Source organism: Limanda limanda, chromosome 15 (assembly GCF_963576545.1).
Source record: "Limanda limanda chromosome 15, fLimLim1.1, whole genome shotgun sequence".
Classification (NCBI taxonomy): Eukaryota; Metazoa; Chordata; class Actinopteri; order Pleuronectiformes; family Pleuronectidae; genus Limanda; species Limanda limanda.
In genome coordinates, this window is record NC_083650.1 from 16,280,372 (window position 1) to 16,296,145 (window position 15,774).

The 15,774-nt window shown below is 42.0% G+C and overlaps 1 protein-coding gene across 1 annotated transcript in view; it reads left to right on the top strand.

The window, feature by feature from the left end:
- The window catches only part of LOC133020478 (striatin-like), a 28,132-nt gene extending 12,447 nt beyond the window's left edge, over positions 1-15,685 (top strand). Inside the window, exons 2-17 of the mRNA XM_061087050.1 lie at positions 163-266; positions 2,884-2,957; positions 5,392-5,470; positions 6,587-6,751; positions 7,394-7,529; positions 7,629-7,797; positions 8,669-8,779; positions 9,733-9,876; positions 9,984-10,120; positions 11,153-11,328; positions 11,931-11,978; positions 12,066-12,187; positions 12,277-12,444; positions 12,535-12,675; positions 13,575-13,763; positions 14,077-15,685. Coding sequence (XP_060943033.1) covers positions 163-266; positions 2,884-2,957; positions 5,392-5,470; positions 6,587-6,751; positions 7,394-7,529; positions 7,629-7,797; positions 8,669-8,779; positions 9,733-9,876; positions 9,984-10,120; positions 11,153-11,328; positions 11,931-11,978; positions 12,066-12,187; positions 12,277-12,444; positions 12,535-12,675; positions 13,575-13,763; positions 14,077-14,246 — 2,133 coding nt within the window. The 3' untranslated portion in view covers positions 14,247-15,685. The remainder of the gene's footprint in view (positions 1-162; positions 267-2,883; positions 2,958-5,391; positions 5,471-6,586; positions 6,752-7,393; positions 7,530-7,628; positions 7,798-8,668; positions 8,780-9,732; positions 9,877-9,983; positions 10,121-11,152; positions 11,329-11,930; positions 11,979-12,065; positions 12,188-12,276; positions 12,445-12,534; positions 12,676-13,574; positions 13,764-14,076) is intronic.
- Positions 15,686-15,774: the final 89 nt, after the last annotated feature.

Below are 15,774 nucleotides of genomic sequence, written 5' to 3' on the forward strand. Positions count from 1 at the left end.
GCCTCGTGGAAGTTGTCTTTTAAGACATGTCTTTGTTTTTTGCTGGTTCAAATCGAAGATGCCAAAACATCTGAAACATTGACTCTATTTAAAAAAAATGTCTACTGTAAGTCTCTCTCTACTTTCAAATTTAACCTGACAATCCTATTTTTGTACTTTCAGGCCCAGATTGCTTTCCTGCAGGGGGAGAGGAAAGGCCAGGAGAACTTAAAGAAAGACCTTGTGAGGAGGATCAAAATGCTGGAGTACGCGCTGAAGCAAGAGAGGTGAGTACCTTTACTGCCCACTGCTGCTCCAGCCCACCCACAGCACATAGAAATACCTCCGCTAGTCGGCAACAACTGCAGCGGCTCTGTGTTTTGTATCTCCCTAAAAATAAATTCCCGCCTCTAAAAATACAAAAAAGGGAGAACGTCGCAGGGTGAGATTCTGACTGGACAACAAATCGACATTTTCTGCACCTGCACAGAGCTAGGACGCTCTCCGCATATCTCTACTTCAAGATATATTTTTTTGATAACATGTTAAAGGCTTGCTAGTGTTTTAAAATGTCCATCCGCTGCTTTTTTTCGTATTCTATGCGTAGTGGCCCAATGCCTCAGCTGGTGTCAGCAGAGGCAGTAATGGAGTGAGAGTGCCAGAGAGATTCCCTCGAGTCCAGCTGGTGTGATATCTCTGGACGAGAGCATGTGTTGGCAGAAAGGCTTTGTTTGCTGTCGGATGGCGATGACTGTACGCTGTCCTCAGCGGAAGGACAGGATGTGAAAGGAGGAGAGACGAATCCTCTCTCCACCCACGACGAGGACACAGTCACAGCTCGCCATCTCCGGCAGCAAACCTGAAGAATTACATTGTTCTCATTCTTACGTTCCACGGCCCATCGACGTCATATAAAAGGTCCCTGTGGTAGTGGCAGTGATATACTTAGCGTTTGCCCTCCTCCTTGATGCCGGGCTGCTTCCTGGAACAGAAATATCTTTAATTATTTAAATCATAATTCCAGGTTATGACATCTTGGGTTGTAACATGTTGCGTGTACACATTTATCCTGTGTAATAAGGGATTATTTCTAACACTTGAGGTGCACTCACTGTCAAATTTTTCTTCTCAATGGAATAGTTTACTTGTTTATAACTTTTTTATCATCTTGCAGCTTGTGTTTTTGTCCCAGTCATAAACCAGAATTCTAAAGTCTAACGTTAGCCAGATTATGGGATGTACCTCACATTTTGAGCGTAGGTGGAATTTTGATGCCATCTCCGTGTAGCAAAGCAGTCCAGTCTCTGTCTCAATAACAACCACAGAGGGTGTAGTTTACTGCCCCGAGGCCAACAGTGGAAAACTCGAGTTGTATAAGACGACTACAAGCTGGTAATGTGTGGAATTCAATGAATGTAAAGAGAAGCATGGCTAACATTCAGGTAGGCAATCAGCAAAGCTGTCCCTGAAAAAGGTTAAGAATCAAAAATTAAAACAGGGATTTGTAAGAAATTTAAATTATGACAACTTTTTTTTATTTGGGCTAGGAGATTGTCCAACAAGTCTTAACTGATTTTTACAGTTGTCAGAGTAGATCAGTGCTCTGTCATTCCTCCACTCAGAGGTTAGTCATATGTTCCTCCCTGTTCTCTGAGAGGAACATCATCATTAGGTTTTGTTAAATAAGAAATCATCTTCTGTGTGTTTGTAGTGTATATTTTCCTTATTTTTTTCATCTGACATCCCCACAGACACTGCCTCAGGAGCAACACCTAACCTAGGATTACTACCACTTTACCCAGTTGCTAAGCAACAGGTCACATCTCCAAGGGTGTCTAAAAGCAATATCAGAAATGGCTGTATGAATGTGGGATGTACCCAATTTCAAATGAATTTGATTTGGATGAGGGTGGCTTCCTCTTGATCATGGAGTGTCTCCTTGTGCTGTATTGACTCTATCACTGATATGGATCTGTGTGTAGCCATCAGAAGAAACAGCATCTCAGTATTGCAAAGGTTGAAACAGACTAAAGCCACACATTTATATTTCCTGTATGTTGCATTGAGATTACATACGTTTTATAAATACAGCAGAGTTTTCTTTTTGGGGGGAATCCCCTGTCAATGGAATCATATTGTGAATATATGTGTATGTTATATTATTGGTTTACACAATGTTTGTCATAATTCATAATGAAAACTGTATTCCTAAGGTAAAGAACTAAGTAAATTAGTTGCATGGCTTATAAAGATGGACAATGCAAAACAACCTATAACAAAAAAGAAACCATCTTTGTGAAAAATGTATTTGAAGTTTACTTTAACTATTTTATTCGGCCCATGTCTCATCAGCTAGCATGGAGGAGAAGGGGTATATTCCATCTTTATGTGCAGTTAAAATGGTCGGATGATAAAGGTTTATTGCTTTAACATACATTTTAAGATCATAGGTGTGATTTTCCATATAATTGGTCATTCAATTAACTGAGAATTAACCATTTTAGTCATTATTTTGTAGAAAAAGCCAAAAGTTCACAGGTTATTTCCAATCATTTGTGAATAATTATCAGTTGTGTTTGTCTTCTATAATAGTTAATTTAATAGCTTGTCTGAATAAGAGACTGAATGAGCAATGAATGCGTCCACAGGGATTCAGAACAGTTTATTAATTACAAAAACAATTGCTGAATGCAGCTGTTTTGTATAATAATGATACACACTGCTGTGAAAAAATATTATTTAAAATGTTATGACATTGATTTCAGCAATGCGACTCTAAAGCTCTCCATACAAGTGAATTCTTCAAACGTGATAGTTAGGATGACTGTCAGAGCTTATGCAGATCTTGCACATGAGTCTTTTGAAGATTTGTTGCCTTCATCTTTTGCTTTTCTTTAATTCCAGAGCAAAATACCACAAGTTAAAGTACGGGACAGAGTTAAATCAAGGCGACATGAAGCCTCCAAGCTACGACTCTGGTAAGTCTACGGAGGCTCAAATGGCAAACTCCACCTCTTCATACTAAATCACTGTTGAGTTCACATACCTCAAGTGACAGTTACACTGTTACACATGCGAAGGGTGTGTTCATGTTGAATCTTGTTTGCTTCCATAGATTTCTTCTCCCTGTCTTTTCATGAATGCTGAAAGAGAAAGGTTGTTGTTGCAGCTGTACTGTACAAACTTGAGCTACTTGAAGAGTTTATGAGCATGTTTTTCCACTGTTTGAATTGCAGATATTAATGATATCAAAGGTGAGAAAGACATTTTTGGCACAATCACACCATCACTCAGCTTTCTGACAAAGACAACCACATTAAAGGGTTGGTTCACCCAAATTACAAAAACATTATTTCACTGGCCTCTAGTGGTATATCTGCATGAAGCCATGCACACTGTTCTGGTATTATTTGTACAGCTTCAGTTACATTTGCCTTGGATATTTCGATCTCTACCCAAATTGAATCAAATTAAAGACAATTAGATAGATGGATAGACAGATACTTTGTTACTTTCCTTCTTTCTTTCCTTATTTATTTATCTATTTATTTATTGATTGATCCAATTTCAGTCCATAGCTTCACCTAGATCAGGGCTTGATGGGTCGGGTCTGAAATCCCACTCCAACAATCCCAATCCCACTTAAACCTACTGGTGAAAGAAATTACTATCATGACAAAATCCCCTTAAGCCCACACGGACAACAGCTCCTTCAGAGCTTAGAAATATGTGAAATTGAACAACTGCACTTTAATTGCAAATTCACCTGCTGATGAAGATCGTGTGATGTGATGAAAAGCTCCCGAACAGCAATTAAAGCCCATTTTCTACTGGTCAATAAACCCACTAAAATCTGGCTTTTGTCTGCAATGGGAATGGATGCAATTGGCATTCAATCACAGGTCAAATTATTCTGCAGAATATCGGCTCCTTGTCCAATCAGTATCGATGGAAACATAACACTAATGCACTAATTTTGCGAGACAGCGAGGTGAGGGAGCCTCTCCCTCATCTGTGCGTTCATGACGAAAAAACAGAAAGGAAATCTCCTCTACAGGTCAATCGCATTGCATTAGTGGATTAAATTGTGTTTTCAAAAACCTGTGCATACTCGTTAATTTTGGTGTAAAGGGGTATAATGATCATTGTGGTGAGATTGCTTAATTAAAGCTAAAAGAATACATCCTTAACTCTGCATAAATGAAGGATAAACTATTACAGGCAACACACAACTAATTTATCCCTCAAACCCAAACTGTTGTTCTCACTTTTTAACAAAACTTTCTTCTAATATAGGACCTTATTCTACCCCAGTATCACCCCTTTATGAGCGCACTGCCTGCTTTTTGTTATATTGTAGTTTAATTGGCCTCTCATGTTCACGTCCTCCACCATCATTAAATCAGATTGCTATATTTCCTCTCTCCTCTCCTCATCTCTATTCATGAGGGCTGTTCAAAGCACCAGAGCCCTTGAAGTGTTGATGAATGAGAGGAGGTGAGGGAAGAGGTGTAAGGTAGAAGGGAGGGAAGAGGGGAAGACTGGGAGTAGGAGGTGTTGCTCGTATGGTGGCGCACCTGTCCGCTCCTCAGCCCTCTGAATTAGACATGACCCACTTTTTGGTTCAGCCTCGTCTCTGTGCCCTGCCAAATCAACCCCTACACACTCACACACACACACTTACACATTATCTCACTCCATCTAAATCTTATTAACACATCTCCCTGCCCCATGCACATATCCCAGCTGACTCGCGAGCAGGCTGCCGAAGTTGTTGACTATCAAAGCGAGCTCTGAATCCCATCATTATTTGTCTATGGCTCTGACAAAGCCGTCATAAAGAGTGTGTGTTGTTCTGGATGCTGCAGGCATGGATACCCTTCATTGCTCTTTCTACTCTGTCATGGGACACGGGCAGAGCAAAACCCAGCCATTTTGAAGGTGTCGGAATGCATCATTAAAAATCTAAAGCCATGTTTTTGCATCAAAAACAAGCCACTTCTTACAGGTTTCACATCCTCGCTCTGTACTACTGCTGGTTATGTTGTGTAGACAGTTTTATTAGGACAATAATTACGTATTGGGATGTAGACATTTGCTTTGAGGCTAGTTATTAAAGGAATAAACATGAACAGTATAAGCTGACAAGGTTGGCGTGAATCTACTGATCCTACTTGTGGACACAGCTGTTTAAAAAATGTGTATTTCTCTGGCAAAATTTAAAGCAAACCAGTATCCTCCTCTATTTAATCCACTGTTGACTTACCGATAGCGACCGTGTGCTGGATGTGTTGAGTTGCCAGGTTGCTGTGATGCTGGAATGTTCTGGTTGTGTTTACAGAGTGGAAATAATGTCAGAGCCTGTGCTGCTGTTTGTGGAGCCCTGATTTGTGTCCTTCTCTCCTCCTCCAGATGAGGCCAACGAGAACGAGAGTTCTGGGTCACTCAACAATCAGCTGTCCTGGAAACAAGGCCGTCAGCTCCTCAGACAGTAAGCTGTGTTTTCATTCTTCTGTTCTCATCCTTCTGTGGCGCTTTTCAACCCACAAAACAACACCACTGCACTAAAATTAGCTGTATTGAAGTACAAGGATTTTAACAGGCCCCTTTTTTTCAATTTATCTGCGGCCGTCTTCATTACTCCTTACTGTTCTGTATAAAAGTTACAAAAAATGAAATCGGAGACATTTTTTTCCCGTCTTTTAGCCGGTAGTGGAGGTTGTCACAAAGCCAAGTCGCTGTCTGTGTTTAAGCGAGAGCCGAGCGTCGGGACAGACAAAGACGATGTTGTGTTTCACGTCACGCCTCCTGATTCCCGAAGTCCGCCAATCTATCTAAAAGACACTGTGGCAGCAACATATTGGTTGTTCAGTGCAGTGTAAGCAGGCAAAGGCAGGATATTATATATACTGTCTTGTTAATGGCATTGAAGTGAGGTCTGTGTATAAAAGGTGTTATAGTGACAAACTAACATGTTTGGTGAACTCAATCAGCAGTGATATAACCTAACAACTGTGGGAGACGGCTCCCTCACATGGGCAGCAGCAGTCATTACCTGCTCTGTGTTTGTTTTTTCCTCCGCTTTTCTAAGTGAGCTCAGGAAAGTGTGGTAATCATCAGCTGGCTCTCTACCTAGTCTGTGTAAATAAATCGGTCTCTAGCCTTTATCCCAGACACCATAAGGCAGCTTAACACGTCATCTGCCCCAACATGCCGGCCGAGGAGGCAGCCAATTTATTCTTGACACCATGGCAAGGGACAGATCAATAATGTGCTAAGACACCCCTCCCTGTCAGTCAGTCGCCCTCACAAATTGCTAGAGCATCTTCTGCAGCCCTACAGGCTTGATGTAATATTTGATGAGTAGCATATCTTGCCTGAGCAGAGCTGACTCTGTTAAGTAGACCACTGCCTGGGGAAATGAGACTATTCACAGAAACAAGAAACTGACTCTTCCTCATCTTTGAAGTCTCAACAATAAATGTGAAACAATAATTGAATCCCTGACAGTATTAATGCATTCCTGTATAATGCCTTGGCATCTTTCCTCACTTTTTCACCACACACACAAAATACAACCTGTCTGAGTTAGTTCATCTTGTTCCAGGTACCTGCAGGAAGTGGGCTACACAGACACCATCTTAGACGTAAAGTCCCAAAGGGTTCGAGCGCTGCTAGGACTAGCCGGGGATGGAGGTGGGAGGGCAGGTGAACGAACCAGCGCTGAGCCTTTGGTAAACGGGACGGACACAAAGGGCATGGGCACCAGAGGGTGAGTAAACTCTTCTTTAACATACAGTGCAAAATATTATGGTTTCAATCTGTGATTATCTGTAACATATCGGTTCTGAGACATAACAGATTATGTAGTGAGTGCCTGGTGAATCGTCAGACATCTCATCAGCTCTTGTCATACATGTTTGCTGCTGTCATGTATTTTTAATAAAACAATAAACATGCTTTGACAAATGTGCTGGAACCTCCAATGAACAGGCCCCACTGACCTCACTGTATTTTCAGTATTAAAATTTTGAGGAAAAAATGTTTTTACCAGTGGTATCACGCTACCTCTAAAATTAGTCTGCGTGATGTAATGTCATATTTTAATTGGTTAATTTATAAAAATGAGTCCGTGCAACAGTCACACTCTGGGATTTTGGCCCAAAATATCTGACACTATCACTATTTTGTATAAGTCTGTCTTTGGTTGCTGAAGCTGTAAATCAGCCATTATTGGACCTGTAATAGCATAATCCATGATTGACAATCAAATATTTCACCACCCAATTTTTCACTGTGAAGTTGCCATTGAAAGGGCAACACATACACTTTTGCTACAGATGATGCATTCTAGAGTGATGGAGGGGAGTCAGTACAGATACTGTAAGCATTTTGTTTTGTTGTTCTTCAATAGGAAAGCTGAGCTCTCTGACACCAGCGCTGTGCTGGAGGCCTTCAAGTTCATCGAGAATGCAGCTGCTGAGTTCAGTGATGAAGATGATGACGAGGATAGCGAGGGGAAGGACAGGACTCATGTTGAGTCCAGGACGGTGAGTGAAACAGTCTTCCCTCATCTCCTGCCCACACACAAAGTTAAGAAGAAGTTTCCCCTGTACTATTAATAATTGCCCTCAATTTCTTTCCCCCAGATCTTGAGAAAGAAGCCGCAGCCGTCGTCATCATCGTTGCCAGCCAATATGGACACCACTGAGGACCCTGACACAGAGGAGGCACTGAAGGGCTTTGACTTCCTGTCCAGCCCTGACGAGATGGACACCTCGCCAGAGTCCAGAGGCACTGGAGACGGTACGGACTGGGGTGAGTCCAGGATCAGTCAAGAAGACGATCAAGTGCAGGGTTGGAGTTGGATGATATAGACTCTACAGATACAGTTATAACCTTTGAAAAAGTTATTTTCTTTTAGACTATGCTGAGCTTGTTTATCTACAAGTAAAATACACAAGTTTCAGAGGCAGTCGTTAATTATTTAATGGTGTAATTCGATAGATTTCCTGTTTCTCTAAATTCTTAAAGTTTGGTGACTGTTCATGGAGTACTCGTCATTCATATATCATGCTGTGGTCATAAGTCATGGTGTTTGGAGTTTCTCTGTTTAACTCATAGTTTTGTGATCTCTTCCACTGTGTTCCCATAGCCAGCCTGTGACCACAATGTCTCGTCCACTACGCCTGTGTGTCGTCAAATCAACCCTGTTCCCTTTGAGTCTCTCAGACTAAAACCAAAAAAATGGGTTTAATATCATGCTGAGGGGTGTCTTTGTATTTGAACGTGGGTTTGAGTATTTGAGTCCTGTTTATAAAACAATCAGTAAGATTTCATGGAGAGGATTTTTATGTTTTTCATGACTCAGAATCCAAATGTTCAAATGAAAGAACTCCCCACATGGTATTAACTTCCTTTCCACCACTCTCACCTCTTCCTATAGAACAGAAATTCTGAAAAAAAGATAAAAACAAGAAGGCTGTGAAGCTGCTTCCACTTACAGGGGTGCTAATAATCATGAAATACTCATCTCGGGTCCTAAAGCCTACAGCTCTCCTGGAGGTTTATCATGCCTCCATGAGAGCAGGAGTCTGAGAGAGGTCTACACTGTGCCAGGCTCATCGGGCTTCTTCCAGCGCAGTTGCTCAACAGCCTCTCGGTCTGGTTTTGTTCCCACCCTGTGTAGAGAAGGACGAGCAAGGTCCCATTTCTGAAGCCTGGGACGTGGACCCGGGCATGATAACCAAACTCAAGGAGCAGTACAGAAAGGAGCGCAAGGGGAAAAAGGGGGTGAAGAGTAAGTCCTGCCAGGCGTTGCCGCCGCCTCCCTCCCTTCCTCTTACTCCTCTCTCTGTAGAGCCTGACTTTCAGCCAAACGGCCTAAATCAGAAACAAAAACATCTTTGCTGTTTTTTTCTCATCTCCTTCTGCTCCTTGTTATGCCTTCTGTCCTCCTGTCTGTCATTTCATCTTCAATGTTTCCTGTTTCCTGCTCAGACAAAATCTGTTGCCATCTTTGTCCTGTGATGGTTGATGCATGTTTTTTCTGTCCCGTTTTAATGTTTTGATTTATATTCACTTCATCTCGTCCACACAGTCAGATATCCACAGATTTGATTGTGATGACTCGTCCACCTGTGTCCAATCTGGACTCCACAGTCATGTGTTTCTCGCATTGAAGTCTTCTTCAGTCATAACAACATAATTATCACCATCGTCATCCTCATCTGACAGCCATGTTGATACTACAGTAATAAATATATTGCTGCTGTTGTAAATTAATATCAGTGAAAATCTTTTTCAGTGACAGTGAAGTGACTGAATACTGCAGCTCTCAGAGTAACAGCCCCCTTCAGACTCATTCAGCGGCTGGGAGCTCTTAGAATTTACATTAATATTAATATTAATATTCTGTCTGGGATCTCACAAAATCCAGCCCCTGATCTAAAATTCCTTCCTCAACATTGCCGACACTAAGAGATAAATGTTCCCCAACTCCAACTAATCTAACAGGAACTCTGCTGCTGACTGTCTTTCCTTTCTATTTCTTATACACACTATAATTTATTAATTTACTTTCTTCCGTTTCAGTGCTGCTTTCCTTCCATGTTCACTCTGCCTTCTCTTTTTCAGCTTGTTCACACAAATAAAATACTTTGCATTATTTATTTTCTTTGCATTCCTTTTTGTTTCACCCTCCTTTCCTCTTGTTTCTGTTTGTTAACACTTTTTACCTGACTTGTTATATAGGGCCAAACCGGTCCAAGCTGCAGGACATGCTCGCTAACCTGAGAGACGCAGAGGACTTGTCCCACATGCAGCCGCCATCTGCCCCCCAGTCCCGGCCCAGCGTGGCCCGCTTCAACGAGCACGAGGCGAATCGAACGGATGAAGGTGCTCGAGTGAAAATACCAACAGATTTGGTTTAAATTTGCTTCACCCCCTTGTTAACTTTGTCAACAGTGATTGTGTATTTATTTTTTTATGTGTTCTTTCCCCAGTTGAGGCTTTGACCTTCCCACCCACCTCAGGGAAGTCGTTCATTATGGGCACAGAAGAGGCCATGGAGAGCGAGCTGGGTCTGGGGGAACTGGCCGGACTCACCGTGGCCAACGAGGCCGACAGCCTGGCATACGATGTAAGTAGGAAAAGGCAGAATGGACTACCGAACCATTTTCAGGGGATCACTTTTTTTCTTTCTTCTTTCTCATTGGAGACGTATGAAAAATAACCCTCCCACCTTCCTCCTCTAATCTTCATCAAATTGACAAAAACATATCATATACTGAGAAGTTGCCATTTGTGTCTCAAAAAGTTATTTTTAAAGACTGTCTCAAAAGCTGCTTTGAAAGTGAAGCACTGGAAGAAATTAAATTTTTTTATAATAACAGTAATAACAGTAATCACACTAATGTCAAAGTCACATGGCTGTGAAATTATACCTAAGTAGATTGTTCGAGGATTTTTAAGCTAAGTTTATTTCAGTGTGATGGCAGGTTTTTACAACAACGGGTTGTTTAACCTATTAAGTCCTAAAGTGCAGAAACACCCTCTACACCCTAAATATTGTTTGAAAACTACCACCTAAAACCTGAGGGTTTCTGAAGAGCTGACAGAATTGCCAATATTCATTAAAACTTGGATTTCTCAGGCTTTGAGGCAGATAGACATTAAAAAATGTAAGGTTAAACATTTGGCTTTCATTGTGAATCATTGCCTTTTCCTTCAAGTTTTTTTTTATTTTTAAACAATTAAAGTGGTCAGTAGGTCAGCAGACACATGGATCTTATTATTTTAATTGTAAAAAAACACCTCTGTTACCTGCTCCAAAAGGCTAAGTGCACTGAAAAAACAACTGCATTTCCATTTGCTTTCCCACAAGTACTTCAGCGGATCTAAGTGTATTTCATCAGTAACATGGCTTGAAAATGAGGACGTCAAATAATATATCGTCTCATGAGTCTCTAAAGGGAGAGCAAGCAAACAACGCACCCAATCTTAAAGCTATATACATCCATATGTTGTATCAGGTCTAAATGGTTGAAAATAAACACTAACTCATGTAAAGGTGGTTTATTAATCAGGATTTAACTGAAGGTCAGAGTACTGATTACATGGAATGAAGCTGCTTAATTGGATGTTGAGCTCTGATGAGGTGCTCTCTCTCCAGATCGGCAACAATAAGGATGCCATGAGGAAAACGTGGAACCCCAAATTCACCCTGCGGAGCCATTTCGATGGGATTCGGGCTCTGGTCTTCCACCCTGTGGAGCCCGTCCTGATCACCGCCTCAGAGGACCACACGCTCAAAATGTGGAACCTGCAAAAGACAGCCCCTGCCAAAAAGTAAGAATCCCCTCACTCCCAATTATGTTTTCAAAAGACACTATTCCTGTACGACAGAGGGATTTCTCATTGATTTTTGTTGCTTAAAAGGAGCCAAAGTAACAATTTAGAATTTACTACAGTATCGATTAGCTGTCCAGTCCTCCCTCATCTGCTCTCTTAGAGACACTAAGCACTCAGACAGCAGTGTAGTGTGTGTGGAGTGTAGTCGCCTCCTTGTCTCCTTGCAGCAGCATCGTCTGAAAGAAAAGCTTGGTTGTTTGATTACAGTCCCAAAGGTATCATTGCTTATTTCATTGCTGCGCTGTGACACGGCTCAGCTACAGGAAACTGTAGCAAACCCACGTGACAAAGAACCATCAAGACTTTCCTCCCCGAGTCTCATTTTGTCATAACACAGCTCCGCAGCTCACACACAGCCTGTAGTGGTGGGTTTATTTTTAGAGGCTGGAGTCATTTGAGAGTCGAGGGTAATATAAAAATACAACAGTAACTATTGGCACAGCAGTATATTGTCCATCCATTTACAGCTTTATATAATAAAAAAATATTATACTATGTGTTTTGTGTGGGAGATTAATGAAAGCGCTGTTTGCCCACAGGAGTACGTCTTTAGATGTGGAACCGATCTACACTTTCAGGGCCCACAGGTAAAAACACTGAACATTAATAAAAACATTTAGTTTTTGCCTAGTTTTTCCTGCTTGCTGACAGTTTTATCAATATTCATACCACAGGGGGGCAGTACTAAGTGTGGTGATGAGCAGTACAGGGGAGCAGTGTTTCAGCGGAGGGGTTGACGGAACTATTCAGTGCTGGAACACTCCCAATCCCAACATCGACCCCTACGACTCCTACGGTAACATTTTAGAGTCACGTTTTGTCTTTGGTTTTATTTCCACGCATCTCGACAAAGACTGCAAAGTTGTCTTGTGTTTTCTGTGACAGACCCGTCAGTGCTTCGTGGAGAGTTGAGTGGACACACTGACTCCGTTTGGGGTCTGGTGTACAGCAGTGCACACCAGCGCCTCCTCTCCTGCTCCGGAGACGGGACTGTGAGGCTGTGGGACGCCAACACCACCTCCCCTGCCCTTGCTGTGTTCAACGAAAACAAACGTACACACCTGATTTCTATGTAATGATCAAAAACATTTTTATAAATGTTTTTTGATTTTAAAGATTAAAATGCTCTGCTTTCCTGTGTAGAACTGGGAATCCCCTCCTCTGTAGACCTGGTGTGCAGTGAACCAGCTTACATGGTCACATCCTTCACAAATGGGGAAATTGGTCTCTTCAACATGGAGACCCGTCAGCTGGTCCTCAGTCTGGAGTCCAACTTGGAGCCAGGTAGGTTGAGAGCAGTGGATCACAAACAGTGGATGAACACAATGGTTTGAGGGTTCAGGAGGCCAAAAAAAGCTTTTACTGTTTGACTGACTATGAACTCTAACACATAAATCCTAAACCCTAACACATAAACCCAGTCTCAGAGCCAGCCTGACGATGAATTGGTCTCTTGGGGCAACAACCGATATTTTGCGACTGAGACAGCAGATATCTGGGTCTTACATACGCTGTAAACTGTTTATCCCAACTAGAGTCCAACAATTCACATGTAGAATCTGTATATAGAGAGAACCCAACAGGTTATCAATTCCCTTTTTATTTCCACTTGTTGAATTGAATTTTAATGTAGAAGTCAGTTAGGTGCTCTGGTAGATTAAGATGTTTGGTTAACACCAAGTAACACTTATTGGAAGTAAATCAGGTAAATCAGACACCTGACCTGAGCCTGTCAGGAATTGGAGAAAACAAGCAATAACCATGTGTGTCAAGGCTAACCGCATCAAACGAAGGCCTGTCGGGTTCAGTTTGGTTAGTTTTCTCTCAGGCTTGTATGGGTTAGGACAGAAAAATGCAACCTCTTAGCTACAATCATCCCTTTTTGTCTGATAATATCTGCATTAAGATTTAAGTTATTAAGTAAAAGTTTCGTTTTAAGAACAATTGCTGCAGACATAGTTTGTAATGCAATATTGTTTTTGTTGATCTTTCTCAATGATACAGATTGAGCAAACTGCCCTTTTAATTATATGGATGTGTGTATTTGTTTTGTTGGAGTGGTTAGTATATATTGTGGAATTTAGGTAAAATATACATTTTGCTTTGTATTCATACCAATTTCTTCTAGGTGACTGTACCTTCCTGCTGTGTGAGGACTAATGTGTTTGTCTGTTTTTAACCAGGCACTCCCTGTCAGATCAATAAGGTCCTCAGCCACCCGACTCTTCCCATCACCATCACGGCGCAGGAGGACAGACACATCAAGTTCTTTGACAACAACAGTGGGAAGATGATTCACTCCATGGTGGCTCACCTGGATGCCGTCACCAGTTTAGCCGTAGATCCTAACGGGCTTTATCTCATGTCAGGCAGTAAGTGTCTTTTAATCAGCAGCTTCTTGTTCTCGCTTTATACATTTGGTTATTGAGTGATATTCACAGCCTTATCATACACAATCCATGTAAAGATCCTTCAGGCAATTCTGAATACCACATACTACCACTTTTTTATGGGTATAATATCTGTGTGGTTTTCCCAAACACTATATTGCCTCCAAATATTCCTAAAATGTCTTGTTTCATGATTTAGGACGAACTTTTCATGCTCACAGTTACTCATTGCTTTCTGTGGATTTCACAGTAATTTTCCCTCGTACCACACAACAACTCTCCTCCTCCTCTACAGGTCATGACTGCTCTATCCGTCTGTGGAACCTGGATAGTAAAACCTGCATCCAGGAGTTCACAGCTCACAGAAAGAAGTTTGAGGAATCGATCCACGACGTGGCGTTCCATCCAACTAAATGCTACATTGCCAGCGCCGGCGCAGATGCTCTCGCGAAGGTGTTTGTATGACGCGGAGCGCCGTCTCTCCCTGCAGCCCCGCTCTCTGACTCAGCCTCCCATGATCAGGGACCAATAGAGACACAGCCAGGGAAGGAACTTCAGGCACGGGTCCAGTCCCACCTCTCACAGCCCACTGGTTTCCTGTCGGACTGGCAGACTATGTAGCTGCTAGCCTCAAATGGGCCATGACTCCCCACAGGAGGGGTCGGCAGGGAGGCCAGTCTGGAGGAGAACTGCTCTCTAGTCCCCCGTCTACCATCCAGGCAGGCCTGGGTGTGACCAGTTATAGCGCCCCCACAGACAGACTACAACTCCCCCTCCGCAGCTAGGAGGCTCAGGACAAGTGTTCAAAGAGTGTGAAGTGGAGAAATGAGGTTTCAAGCCGGTCTTCTGCCCCTGTGACTTCACGTTCACCCTACAATCCCCCGGGCCCTCGACCTTTGCTCTCACACAAACCGAGGTCCAGGATAAATCCTCCAAGTCAGGTTTTGTGTTGTGTTGTTCCAGGAATGTGGGGCACTGCTTCCTGCAGCTGTCCTGCCTCTCACTTCTTCTTCTTCTCTCGCTTCCCAGACCGACTCTGCTTGCTGGCCTGCCTTTATTTTCCTTTTTAAAACACGTATTGAAAAATGTGCCTTTGCTTTAAAAAAGGTCTTGAAATTTTTATTTTAACAAGCTTGTTTTTTGGCGGACAGGGGGTGGGAGGGGCACAGCGCAGGAACGGACCTGGTTGTCACAATGTTGTCGATTTTAACATTGGATGTAAAATTACAAATGCTTATAATAAACAAAATATATATTCAGTCTTAAAAATTTACTGTGCAGCGTGAGTTTGAGTGCTCCTTTTTGATAAGTGTGGTTGGGGATAAAATTTTGTGCATTTCAAGGCAAAGCTGGTAGATACAGACCATTAACTATAATGCCTGTTTGTTAGATTCAAGTAACCGTACACTTCAGAAGTAAGACTACCAACATGTGTCCAAAGTAAACCATCTTGGTTATATAATTACAATTCAGACTTAGTTCTAAATGTCCACTTTAGGAAGAACTAATTAATTTTGGCCAGTTTGCTCTTGTTTGAACTGAATGGCTTGTACTGTATGTAGTTTTCCCCAATTGTGTGGACATGCTTGACTACAGTGTGATGTACCATGTTCAGATATTTACAGTAGTCCAGTGTTTAGCAAGAAATTAGTACAGTACTGTAGGACTATTTGACACAAAGCGTAAACCATTCAACACTGAGGGAAGAGAAGCGTCCTGCAGATTCCAGTTTATTGCAAAACTGTGAGAGGAGAAAACCATCCTGGGTTTGAAAAAAAAAAATGAAAAAAAAGATCAATCAAGGTGTTGTACGTGTAGAGTACAGCTTCTAATGAGCCATTTTCTCAGTCACTGGTTTGTATATGAAAGTATGTTCCAAAAATAAAACCTGCTGTAAAATGTTACCCGGACTCTGATGTCGCTCATTTGACAAAACTGTTTGTTAACTTGCCGAACGTGATCGTCGGTGCAGATCAGGAGGTTCTTCTTAGCC